The 14,020-nt window shown below is 36.6% G+C and overlaps 1 protein-coding gene across 2 annotated transcripts in view; it reads left to right on the top strand.

Annotated features, from left to right (window-relative positions):
* The window catches only part of LOC150103629 (homocysteine-responsive endoplasmic reticulum-resident ubiquitin-like domain member 2 protein), a 135,221-nt gene that overhangs the window by 80,270 nt on the left and 40,931 nt on the right, over positions 1-14,020 (top strand). For both annotated transcript variants that reach the window (XM_090397699.1, XM_090397697.1), the window contains exon 5: positions 9,634-9,722. In XM_090397699.1, coding sequence (XP_090253825.1) covers positions 9,634-9,722 — 89 coding nt within the window. The remainder of the gene's footprint in view (positions 1-9,633; positions 9,723-14,020) is intronic.

Here is a 14,020-nt window from a genome sequence, read left to right as displayed (position 1 = left end):
AAGTTAATGTCAGCTCTTTGCTTTATGCAGATGATATTATACTTCTAAATAAATCCGCTACAAGTCTGCAAGATTCTCTGACTAAATTGAATAGCTGTTATAATAGATATGGTATGAAGGTCAGCAATAAAAAGACATAGACAATGAAAATAGGCAGAAACATTGAAAATGTCAACTGTGTTGTGAATGGAGAACCTGTTGAACAAGTAAAACATTTCAGCTATTTAGGCACGATTTTTAGTGAAGATGGTAAATTAAATATAGAAATAGACAACAGAATCAGCGGTGGGAAGTCAGTTGAATAAATTCATATGGAATAAGAGAGAAATTAGTCGGAACACTAAATTAGCTGTATAAAAGACAGTGTTCAAACCAGTTTTAACTTATGGATCTGAGAGCTGGGTCAGAAGTAAAACACTTGACCAAAGACTAGAGACCATAGATATAAGAGTCCTTAGAAAGATTATAGGCATGAACAGAGATGGCATCAATGGCAATATCATATTAAAAATGAGGATATTAGGAAAGAACTTGACATTATCATCATTCAGGAATGCGGTAGCAGAGCTAATCTCAGGTGGTATGGTCACTTAAAGAGAATGGGCGAGGAAAGATTAGCAAAACAATTGTTCTCTGCCAGGTTGGCAGCAAAACGACTCAGAGGAAGACCAAGATATAGGTGGATTGATACGGTACAAAGTGCCTTAGATGATAGAAATATAAGATATAATCCTGTTGGAGTCTTGACAAGTAACAGACTGATTTGAAGGAAAATTGTAGATAGGAAATTAATAATGATGTAATTTTTTTCAAGTAGTACTATCATATCCTGTACACTCCTTGAGGGAACATGGCAGGAATTTGATGATGATGAAGATGATTCTCTTTACAAGTTTTCAATTCTTTGAATAATTTGATGTAACCCATTTTCACTTTCTGCCATCACTACAACATCATCCGCATATCTTAAGTTATTAATGATTCTTCCGTTTATTTTTATTCCTTCTTCTACATTCTCAAGTGCCTCTCTAAACATTTGTTCACTACGAAAGTTATACAATAATGGTGATAACTTGCATCCTTGTCTGACTCCTCTCTCCACTGGGAATTCTCCTGTTTCCTCTCCATTTACTCACAGTGACGCTATTTGTGACCAATATAATCTCTTTAAAATTTCCAAATCATAAGAGTCAATATCAGTATTTTCTAGAATGTTAAAAAGCCTTTCATGTTTCACTGTATCAAATGCCTTTTCAAAATCCAGAAATCCCAAAAACAACTTTCCACCGTGGTTTAGTGTTTTCTCCCCAATAATTCTTAGACAAGTTATAGCCTCTCTAGTTCCTCTGTTGGTTCTGAATCCAAACTGTTCCTCGTTCATTTCTTTTTCTATTTTATTCCTAATTCTCTCTAAAATTATTTGCAAAAAAATTTTTGCTGTGTGAGTTATAAGACTTATCGTTCTAAAATTGTTACAGTCTAAAACTCCCGTCCTTTTTGGAATGGGGATAAAAATTGATGATAGTACTACATGAAAAAAATTACATCATTACTAACTTCCTGTCTACAATTTTCCTCCAAATCAGTCTGTTACTTGTCACGACTCCAACATTATCAGATCTTATATTTCTATCATCTAAGGCACTTTGTACCATATCAATTGACCTATATCTTGGTGTTCCTCTGGGTCGTTTTGCTGCCAACCTGGCAGAGAACACTTGTTTTGCTAATCTTTCTTTGCCCATTCTGTTTAAGTGACCATACCACCTGAGATTAGCTCTGCTAACGCATTCCTGGATGTTGACAATGTCAAGTTCTTTCCTATTATCCTCGTTTTTAATATGATATTGCCATTGATGCCATCTGTTCACGCCTATAATCTTTCTCAGGACTCTCATATCTGCGGTCTGTAGTCTTTGGTCAAGTGTTTTACTTCTGACCCAGCTCTCAGATCCATAAGTTAAAACTGGTTTGAACACTGTCTTGTATACAGCTAATTTAGTGTTCCGACTAATTTCTCTCTTATTCCATGTGAATTTATTCAATTGACTTCCTACCATACCAGCTTTGCTGATTCCGTTGTCTATTTCTATATTTAATTTACCATCTTCAGTAAAAATCGTGTCTAAGTAGCTGAAATGTTTCACTTGTTCCACAGGTTCTCCATTCACAACACAGTTGACACTTTCAATGATTCTGCCTATTTTCATTGTCTTTGTCTTTTTATTGCTGACCTTCATACCATATGTGTGATAACAGCTATTCAATTTAGTCAGAGAATCTTGCAGACTTGTAGTGGATTTATTTAGAAGTATAACATCATCCGCATAAAGCAAAGAGCTGACATTAACATCTTCAATTTTGATATCAATTTTAATACCACTTTCCTTCATAATGTGATCCATATAGATAATGAATAACAGAGGGGATAACGTATATCCTTGTCTCACACACCAGATTTAACATTAAACCATCTTCCTGTACTTCCTTCAATTCTAACTGCTGACTTACAACTCAAATAAAGACGTAGTGTTGCTTGATATAATGCTCCATTGACACCATATAATTGTAGCGTATTGAATAGCTTCTCTCTTGGCACCTTGTCATATGCCTTTTCCAAATCGACAAAACTTAAATACAGATCTCTGTTATATTCCCATGCTTTCTCGACTATTTGTTGTAAAGTGAAGATCCGATCCTGACAGCCTCTATTTGGCCTGAATCCAGCTCGTTCTTCACCAAGCTTTCCTTCCACAATTCTTCTCAACTGTTTCTCAAGTATACTTGCATAGATCTTGCCAGGAACACTCAGTAGGGAAATACCTCTGTAATTCTTACATTCAGTTTTATTTCCCTTTTTATATATGGGTACTATGAGAGCTCTACTCCAATCATCAGGAATTCGTCCCTCTGTCCAGGGCTTTCTGAACTATGCAGTGCAGCCACTGTAAGACTCTTATACCACCATACTTCAGCATTTCTGGTCGAATATCATCTACTCCTGTTGCCTCACATTTCAAGCCTTTGATGGCTTTTTCTTCAAGTATGGATATGTATTCCTGACTGCATGCCTGGTCAGTGTTTTTTACCACTGTGCTGGTAAAAAACACTCACCAGGCATCACTGCTTGTTTCATTTAGCAGTTTTTCAAAGTAATTACTCCATACTTCAAGGATATCTTTTTCTCCCATTTTCATGTCACCTTTATCATCTCTAACTCCTTTGACAGCACCCTTTCCTCCATTCCTAAGCTTCTTCAACAACCTCCAGAATATTTTGCCACCTTTTTGATATTTATTTTCTATATTCTTACCAAAGTCCACCCATGACTTTTGTTTAGCTAGTTTTACACAGTGTTTAGCTTTCTTACATTCGTTTCTGTATTCTCTAAGAGCACAAGCTGACTTATTTGACAGGAACTTTTGATATGCTTTCTTCTTTTCCTTCACTGCCTCTTTAACTTCCTGTGTCCACCAGGGAGTTCTGATTTTTTTATCCTTGCAGACAACCTCACCACATGCCTCTCTTGCTTAATCAATGTTTACTTCAGAGTTTGCCACTGAATCTCCAAGGTTTGATTCCTGTTCTCAAACTCTTTCATTTTTCCTTCAATAATCTTTGTGTATTTTTGTCTACAGTTCACATTTGAGAGCTGCTCAACTTTTATTCACTTTAAAACTTTCTTGCATGTTATTCTTTTTAATATGAAATTCAATTTTATCCTGTTCAAGACTAAATAGTGATCATTCCAATTTCAAATCCTCTGTACACTCCGGTGTCCTGCACCAGGGAGAAAACATCACTATCAACAATAACATAGTCAATGAGACTTTTCTTATTTCTAGCCTCTTCTCTCCATGTGAATTTGTGCACATTTTTATGTTGGAACATGGTGTTAATAATAACCAGTCCATGTCCTGAGCAGAAATCCAACAGATATTTGCCATTATTATTAGCTTGGCTCTTTTCTCCAAATTTTCCCAAAATATTTTTGTATGTCTCACAATCATTTCCTACTCTGCTATTTAGATCCCCAACACGGACCTACTTTTCCTTTTTCATTGTGTTAGTTGCTTTTTCTAAAGCCTCAAAAAATTCGTCCACTTCTACCTTAGTAGAACCTTCTGTGGGACCATAGGTACAAATAAGTCTCATTGTCCAGTTCCCCATTCTCATATTTGCCCACATGACTCTACTTGAGACTGACTGCCATTGAAGAAGATTAGCCTCGTATTTTGTGTTGAATACTATGGCTACTCCTTGTTTTCCTTGATTGTCATTGCGTGAATATAACTTTTTGTATTTATTACTCAGAAAGATCTCGCCAGTTTTTGTCTTTTTTGTTTCAGTCACCCCTATTATGTCGATCTGGTACTTATCTAATTCCTCAGCTAGCTCCATTTCTTTGCCATTCAGGCTTCTTATGTTGATAGTACCGATCTTTAACTCTCGTGATGTTGAGTTGGGGTTTGTTTTTAGATTTGTTCCAGTAGCTAACTTTTTGCTGTTCGCTCTGGTTCCCTGGTGAAAAACAACGGTGGCCTTGTTTAACCAGGCGATGCCGCAGCCGGCATGAAATTTTGTAATGTCGTACCATCATTTTTTATTTTGGTTTAACCAATAAGAATACAATTTGGTTGGCTAAATTCCAAATTGCCAGCCCATCCTCGTTCGTTCAGTATCCAAGTAGATACCCAACAGTGGGTACCGCGAGAAGGTGAGAATTGGACATTAATTTAGAAGCCCTGGTCTGTTGTCCGCATTCCTTTAAATGCTATGTGGAGGTCTCCTCTCAGGTATACAGCTTTGACCCTTAAGTACCCCAGATGTTGATTACAAATTAATTTTAATGAAAATTTCTTGACCATGCACATTTAGTGATAAATAAATGAAACATATGAATTAGAGTACAAAAACATGATAGAATTTACTCTGTAATCCCCAAATGCAGATCAAAGAAACTCATTCATTAGGTAATATTTGGAAGAAACCACATGGAAACCAACTTGATTATTTTTTTTTTACTATTGTTTTTCAATCTGGTGTGCCTGTGTAGCTCGGTGGGAATGACATGTGCCTTGCATGGTGCCAAATCACTGAATAGAGAGCATCGTAAGTTTGATTCTAGTTGACTACTAGAGGTACTTTCACTAAGCCTTTTTACGACCAGTTCCTGAGTTAGTCGATTTTTGGCATGGGCAAGCAAGTTTTTTCATCTGGAAACTCGGGTGTTTTGTCCCTTAAACTCAAAAAAAAAAAAACGACTTTAGAACCTATCTCAGACAATAAATATATAGTGTCAGGATTAGATACCATGAGATGGTGACACTTATGAGTCACTTGTCTTCACCGGATGATATGTATAATTAGTGATAGTTATCTTGGGCCAGCTATCTCTGATTGGTAACCAGTGGAAATTGACCCCTCCCCCCCTGCAGTCTCCAGAAAGTTAGATAGGGCTAAAACATCCTTACCTACTCCTTATATGGGAATAAATGGTGTTAGCTGATTTTTTTTAATATATTATTTATTTATTTATTTATTTATTTATTTCAATCTGTAATACATTCCCATTCCTTTGAAACTGGGAGATTCAGGGGGCAAAAGTAATTTTTTTTCTAATCATACTTAAGAGTTTTAGCTGAAAAATGACCATTCAAAACATTTGACTGCTCTTAGAATTTTTAGATGATGATAATAATAATAATAATTTTTTTTTAATCAAGTGATGAAAGATCAAAATAGAATTTCTCTTTAAATTCACATGGTTAGTATATTATTCTTCTGTCACATATTAAATGTTTTTAATTTTTTTTTTTTTTTTTTTTAATACTACAAGGGTGGTCTGAAAAGTTTTCAGCCTAACAATGAAAAAACGAATTTATAATTTCGAAATTATTTTTATTTTTCAACATAATCTCCCTTAACACTAATATACTTATTCCAGCGATGCACCAGCGCCATTATCCTGTCCCTATAGTGGTTCTTAGTAAGATCTTAGTAAGTTATCCCTCTACAACTGCAATCACCTTTTGATTCGAAGAAAAATGCTGACCAGCGAGGAAGAGTTTTAGTTTTGTAAAGAGATAAAGTCAGAGAGGGCCAAATCTGAGGAATAGGGTGGATGTTCCAACGATTCATAGTGCAGATCCCTTAATTTCCCATTGCTAAAACACTTCTGTGGGCAGATGCATTGACCTGAAAATATGATTTTTTTTATTCTGCAAACCAAGTCTTTTCTCACGAATTTTTTCGTCTAGTTTGGTTAAAAGATCGGAATAATATTCCCTGGTTATTGTTTTACCCTTTTCAAGATAATTAATCAACAAAATGCCTTTAGCATCCCAAAACACCTATACCATAACCTTTTCTGCTGATGGAACCGACTTTGTTTTCTTTGGCGCTGAACAACTGGCTTCTGTCCACCGTTTTGACTGCTGCTTGGATTCTAGTGGGTAATGGTGAATCCAAGTCTCATCCATAGTAATAAATCGACGTACAAAATCAGTTTTATTCTTATTAAAATGTTCCAAGCACTCTTCAGAGAGTTTCATGTGAGTGCGTTTTTGATCTGCTGTGAGCAAGCGTGGCACTCATCTTGCGCAAATCTTTTTCATTTGCAATTTTTTATGCAAAATATATCCAACACGTTCTTTTGAAATGCCTATAGTCTCAGCAATTTCATGCATTTTGACTCACTGGTCATCCAATACCATATCGTGCACTTGATGAATGATTTCTGGTGTTGTTACACTTTCTGGACATCCTTCACGTCGATCATCTTGAAGGCTGGTATGGCCACATTTAAACTCAGCAGCAGCCCATTTCTTAGTTGTCAAAAACTAAGGAGAAGTGTGCCCATAAACTTTTATGAACTTCAAATGAATTTCTTTTGGCATTAAATGTTCTTTTACAAAGAATTTTATCACTGCACGATACTCAGTTTTATCCATTTCAAGGGATACAGACAACACTTTTGCTTCATACGGCTTTATAATAAAAACTACATGATAGAATGACTTGCAATTTCACATGGATGCTTATGATAGATGTGCCAACTTAGAAAAAAAAAATAATCGTGCCGATAGTGTTGCCATCTATGGTTGAGGCCAAGAACTTTTCGGACCACTGATGTATTATTTTTCAGACTACCGATGAGAGAATAAATCATTCATTTTTCATTTGCCTCAGTCAAATGTTACTTTTGCATTTTAGTCCATTTTATCAACAAACAACTCAGAAAAGCTTCGCTTCACCCCATTTCTTGACAAAAATGAGTAAATGTCTTAGTTAACGGGTTGTGCTTCAGTTGTATGCATTTTAATTACATAACTGTCATAATGAATACTGCTTGCAGCAGTATAAAAATACATTTTCGTTGACTAACTTCCAAATTGTCTTTTAAACAATAAACCATATTCTTTTTCATTTATTCATCCCTCTTGAATATTTTCTATTGCTAGTAACAGAAGTAGAAAATATTTAAAAGGAATGCATTTGAGAATGTATGTAGGTGGATTGGTGATTGTAAGAATAATAATTGTACAGTGGCTACATAAATCAGAAGGCTGGTGAGAAGGTTGAATTGTTAGAAAGGTTTGAAAGTTAGCAGTGTATTACAAGACTAAAAAGGATTGGAATATTGGAGGCCTAATATATACCAAGTCTGGTATATATCAGGAAAATAGTTGATAGGAAATTAGTAATAATGTAAATGTACTTATGTAGTATCATCTAATACCAAATTTGCCCCTTGAGTATACATATCAGGAATTTCATGATGATTTATCCTGTAACCATTTGAATAATACTTATCAAGGTTACTGGATAAAAAGTGGATATCATCATCAAATTCCTGCCATGTACCTTCAAGCGGTGTACAGGATATGACAATACTACATGAAAAAATTACATCATTACTAACTTCCTATATACAATTTTCCTCCAAATCAGTCTATTACTTGTCAAGACTCCAACATTACCAGATCTTATATTTCTATCGTCTAAGGCACTTTGTACCGTATCAATCCACCTATATCTTGGTCTTCCTCTGGGTCGTTTTCCTACCAACCTGGCAGAGAACACTTGTTTTGCTAATCTTTCCAATTCAATTTTATCCTGCTCAAGACTAAATAGTGATCACTTCCAGTTTCAAATCCTCTGTACACTCCCTCTGTACACTCCGGTGTCCTGCACCAGGGAGAAAACATCACTATCAACAATAACATAGTTAATGAGACTTTTCTTATTCCTTGCCTCTTCTCTCCATGTGAATTTGTGCACATTTTTATGTTTGAACATGGTGTTAGTAATAACCAGTCCATGTCCTGAGCAGAAATTCAACAGATATTTGTCATTATTATTAGCTTTGCTCTTTTCTCCAAATATTTTTGTATGTCTCACAATCATTTCCTACTCTGCTATTTAGATCCCCAACAAGGACCAACTTTTCATTTTTCATTGTGTCAGTTGCTTTTTCTAAAGCCTCAAAAAATTCCTCCACTTCTACCTTAGTAGAACCTTCTGTGGGACCATAGGCACAAATAAGTCTCATTGTCCAGTTCCCCATTCTCATATTTGCCCACATTACTCTACTTGAGACTGCTTGTCATTCCAGAAGATTAGCCTCGTATTTTGTGTTGAATACTATGGCTACTCCTTCTTTTCCTTGATTGTCATTGCCTGAATATAACATTTTGTATTTATTGCTCAGAAAGATCTCACCAGTTTTTGTCTTTTTTGTTTCAGTCACCCCTATTATGTCGATCTGGTACTTATCTAATTCCTCAGCTAGCTCCATTTCTTTGCCATTCAGGCTTCTTATGTTGATAGTACCGATCTTTAACTCTGGTGATGTTGAGTTAGGGTGTGTGTTTTCAGATTTGTTCCAGTAGTTGACTTTTCGCTGTTCGCCCTGGTTCCTGGCGAAAACAACGGGGGCTTTGTTTAACCGGGCGATGCCCCAGCCGGCATAAAATTTTGTCATGTTGTACCATCATTTTGTATTTTGGTTTAACCAATGGGAATACAGTTTGGTTGGCTAAATTCCAAATTGCCAGCCCATCCTTGTTTGTTCAGTATCCAGGTCGATACCCAACAGGGTGCACCACGAGAAGGTGAGGATTGGACATTAGGTCAGAAGCCCTGGTCGGTTCTCTGCATTCCTTTAAAGACTATGTGGAGGTGTCCTCTCAGTTATATAACTTTGACCCTTAAGCACCCCAAAAGTGGATATCGGATCAGAAAACAATTATCGACTTTCGTTGTAACAGACATAGTTTGTTATAGCAAATACCCTGGTTAAGTGAATTTCTTTTAGTATGGTTGTAATGAGACTTGTCATGAATTTTCAGTAGTTTGTTGAGATCATATATCCTGTAAGGAATACATGATTTCTTGCTAATGTGACTTTTGAGGTCTAGCAGTAATAAAATACTAATAGTTCCAGATTAAATGTTTCAAATTAAACCTTGCAAAGATTGACCTGTCTTTTGTGCAGTATAAGATAAGTTACTAAAATGAATTTTAATAACTTATCCTGATTTAATATTAGCAAAAGCATTCTGTAAATAAAATAATGAACGTTCTGATACAGATAAAATATAATATCTAGGTCTCCTTTTTTTAAAACAGACTAATGTTGGTTCTTTTCCACAATCCTTCCAAGTTCCAGAAAGTGAAACACATACAGATAATGTTAGAAACAGGTTCTATCCACAGAGGTAAGCATGCTATGATATATATAGACATTTAATATATTTCACTATAAAGAAATTCTAATAATTGGCAGTAATTTCTAATTAACTGCCTGTCTATTTCAATATCTGTATATTACCGAAATGTGCAAAATTGACCACTTGACTAAATTAACTGTGGTAAATTCTGATAAAATATCTATTTAAATGATTGTCAATAAAGCAAACTTATTATATATATAGATAATTTTTTTTAACACAAATGGAAAAGTTCTTTTAAATCCTTTATTTAAAATAAAGAGCCAATAGGCTTCATTTCGACGATGTAAAACATTATTTAAATTAAGGGGATATTAAATCCCACATTGTTTTAAAACTGAATAAGAAACTCAAAGATCGGAATCAAAGAGTTTTATTCCGAATATAGTAACTATAAACATATCAGCGACTACTAGCATAAGCTAAAACATGTAGTTCAAGTACGTAGTACAAACCAGGGCAACTCGTTGCAAAGGTGGAGCAAGTTCTGACCGCTATTCTTAGTATTTTCCCATAATGTAAAACCCATCTCCTAGGAGATGTATGATGTTATACATTATGGTGGGAGTTCACTACCCAGACTGGTTTCGATCTTTATTGAGATCTCATCAGTGAGTAGCTAGACCAAAGTATAATACTGAGGGTATAACGAAAAGAACTTATATACTCTGCTATACCAGTTGTCAAAAAGGTGCACCCATAAATTATTTAAAATAAAGAGCCAATAGGCTTCATTTCAGCGATGTAAAACATTATTTAAATTAAGGGGAAATTAAATCCTCGATTGTTTTAAAACCAAATAAGAAACCCAAAGATCGGAATCAGAATTTCATGCCGAATATATAAACGTATCGGCGACTACTAGAGTAAGCTAAAGCATGTAGTTCAAGTACGTAGTACAAACTAGGGCAACTCATTGCAAAGGTGGAGAAAGTTCTGATTGCTATTCTTAGTATTTTCCATAATGTAAAACCCATCTCCTAGGAGATGTATGATGCTATACATTATTGTGGGAGCTCACTACCCAGACCGGTTTCGATCTTTATTGAGATCTCATCAGTGAGTAGCTAGACCAAAGTATAATACTAAGGGTATTATGCGGTTCTTATTCGGTTTTAAAACAATGTGGGAGAATAATAATGAACATAATGATAAAAAAGAATTTTTATCATTATGTTGCAAGTAAAAGAAAGAATGAATGTGTAAGAATAACTTTATTGAATGCAGATGATACTCGTGTCAGAAGCTAATGAGATTGTTCAATTAATGAGTGCTCACTTTGCTAAGATATATCAACCGGGTGTATGTAACAAGGTACATAGTTCAACTGCGATATTGGATGAAGAGTTAGAGGTGCATTACCTGGATAAGAATTTGTCAATAGGAATAGATGGAATATCAGCACGTTTGCTAAAGGAATGTTCAGCTGAATTTGCTAGGCATTTCACATGTTTGTATAACTTGATTCTCAGCTCAGGAATGATGCCATAAGAATGGAAGGAATGTATGATAGTCCCATTGTGTATGGTAGTGAAGATTTTAGAGATGTTGGTAAGAACTCGTATACAGAAATGGGTAGAGAAACAAACTATAGTTGGCAAGGAGCAGCATGAGTTTACTAAAGGAAAATCATGTTTTATCAGTTTGCTCATATTTTATAACAATGTTATGGCTGAGTTGGATAAAGGGAATGGATACGCTATGATAATGTTGGATTTTTCTAAGGCATTTGATAGGATACCACACAAAAGGCTGTTGCATAAACTGGAGAACATGGGATTGGAATATAAACATATAAACTCTTGACTTGGATCAGTGGATGGTTGACAGACAGATATCAAAAAAAGGGCTATATGGTGGGTGTGAATCTGCCAGATTTAAGGTAACCAGTGGTGTACCTCAGGGTTCGGTTTGGCCAGTGTTGTTCAATCTATACATTAATGATATTAGGAAGGGTCTAACAGGAGATGTGCAATTGTTTGGCGATGATGTGAAGATAGGCAGAGCAATCAGGGATGCTACTGATATCCAGCATTTACAAAATGATTTGAATAGGCTGGAAATTTGGGAAAAGTACACAAAGTTTTTAGCAGCTGCAGAAGCTATAGTCGAAATATGGTTATGTCAGGAAAGATCAGAGGTGCAAGTCAGTCCAAGAAGAGAAATCCGGTCATGTTTGGATATCTCAGTATTACTGAAGGGGGGGGTGTCTCTCCCCCCCCTTCAGTAATATGAGCTCTTTGTTGCAAGAGATCAGACAGAACTGAGTTTTGGTGGCATTGAAGTTTACAAGGTTGTCCTTGCCCCACCAGGGTATAGCTAGGAGATCTGAGTTCAGTTTCCTGGTCGTGATATATCTTGAGGATTCTCTAATACTTGAGCACTAACGGGTTTGTCGAATGAAAATGAGAAATAGAGTACTGTCATCAACAAGGCTATATATAGGATTAGAAGTCTGTGAGAGCAGGTCGTTTATATTCAAGAGAAAAAGAGTGTGTGAAAGAACAGAACCATGAGGTACTCCTGCATTGGTGGGAAAATCTGAGGAGAGTAAGCTGTCCACCATGACACATAGTGAGCGACCAGTGAGAAAGTTGGTGATCCAGTTGCAGAGTGGGGAAGGCAGATGGTCTTTTAAATCATGGGATGGCAGTTTGGTGAGTAGGCCCCTGTGTCAAACCCAATCAAATGCCTGTGAGATGTTGAGGGCAACCACATGAGTTTTTCCAAATTTCTCCATGGCTTGAGTCCATAGGTGAGTAGTGAAAGCAAGAAGATCAGGCGTAGATTGTGTGGCGGAATCCATTCTGCTGGTCACTGATTAGTTGGTATGTCTCTAGATGGTTCAACAGTTGTTGTTGATGACTTTCTCCATAATTCTTGAGAGAATACAAGTGAGAGCAATTGGACGGTAGTTTATTGATTGAATTTTATCACCTTTCTTTGGGGTGGGCTGGATGTGGACCTGTTTCCATGTTGTTAGGCAGATGCCAGTTGAATAGGATAGGTTAAAGAGGTGATACTGGATAGGTGTTAGTTCTGAGGTACAATTTTTTAACACAATAGGTGGGATACCATCAGAACCAGATGCCTTGTTTTTGCTCAGGTTGTTAAGGATTCTTTGGATTTGAAAGGAACTGCTCTTTGTGGAGTGGAGGGAACTTTGCCCAGGTCATCAGTGCAGGAATTGGAAGAGAAGAGTGATTCAAGTAAGTTGGCCTTGTTTTTGGTGAGGTGACTACAGTACCATCTGGATGTGAGAGTGGTGGAAACCTGGATGGGCAGAAGTTGTGCCCAGTGGCCTTGACAAAATGGGGAGAGTACATGGGGGGGGCTCCATGGAAGTTTGTTTGCAGTCAAGAAGAGGGGTAACAGCTAGGTTTTTCTCTCACAGAGCAGTGTATTGAGTGGAATAGTTTGCCTTTAGAGGTAGTGAGTGCATATAGTGTGAATGAATTTAAGAGAAGTGTAACAGTTGGTTTTGGTGATTTGTAGCCTTCTTTGATGGGCCTTTGATTCCCTGGAGGTCCCAGATGATGATGATGATGATAATAATATTATTGAATCATGGTTCTGTTATTTAAAAATCAGGTGTGTACAATAAAAGTGGATTTAAAAGACCATCAAAGGTGATAGTTATAATGGAATAGTACCATAGTACTCATAATTCTTGTGTAGAGGCTTAAGTGCTGTGAGGACATTATGTTGGAGGTTTAATGGACTTTTTACAGCACTCACAAAGAATTAAAATAGAATTTAATACTTCCTATATTTCGTCCTAGTCACTAGGACATCTACGGGGATTACAAAGACAATTAATGTAACATGCACACAAAAACTTACAATACTAAGCCCAACCACGTGGGTGACAATAAAGTCCTATCTAGGTGGAGCGCCCTCTAAGGGCAGTTGTAGGTGGCCTGGAATGTAAGGTGGGACCTCTGGCGATGACTGTTTCCCAAATCTTCGGAAGCTTAATGCAACCGTATTTGTTAAGATTTGGTTGGTTTTTGAGAGCTGCTGCTGCTTCTAAGAAAAGTCTCTCTTTCTTGAATTTGCTGTGGTGGAGCATGGTGGTTTTTTTCCATGATACTCTGTGGGTGGTGTCCAAAACATGGTCAGCCAAGCCTGAATGGCCATAGTTGTGTTTAACGATGTACGACTTGTGTTCCTCTAGGCGGATGGATGCTGATCTGCCTGTCTGTCCAAAGTACGCAAGCTTACAGGAACAGGGTACTTTGTAAACTCCAGGCAGAGAGAGAGGAGGGAGCTGATCTTTAGTAGAA

The sequence above is a fragment of the Typopeltis vanoorti genome, chromosome 9 (genome assembly GCF_054136105.1).
Source record: "Typopeltis vanoorti isolate ZY-2024b chromosome 9, IOZ_Tvanoo_1.0, whole genome shotgun sequence".
In the NCBI taxonomy this organism is placed as follows: domain Eukaryota; kingdom Metazoa; phylum Arthropoda; class Arachnida; order Uropygi; family Thelyphonidae; genus Typopeltis; species Typopeltis vanoorti.
Note: the sequence above shows the minus strand (reverse complement) of the source record. Positions and strands in the feature narration are given on the sequence as shown.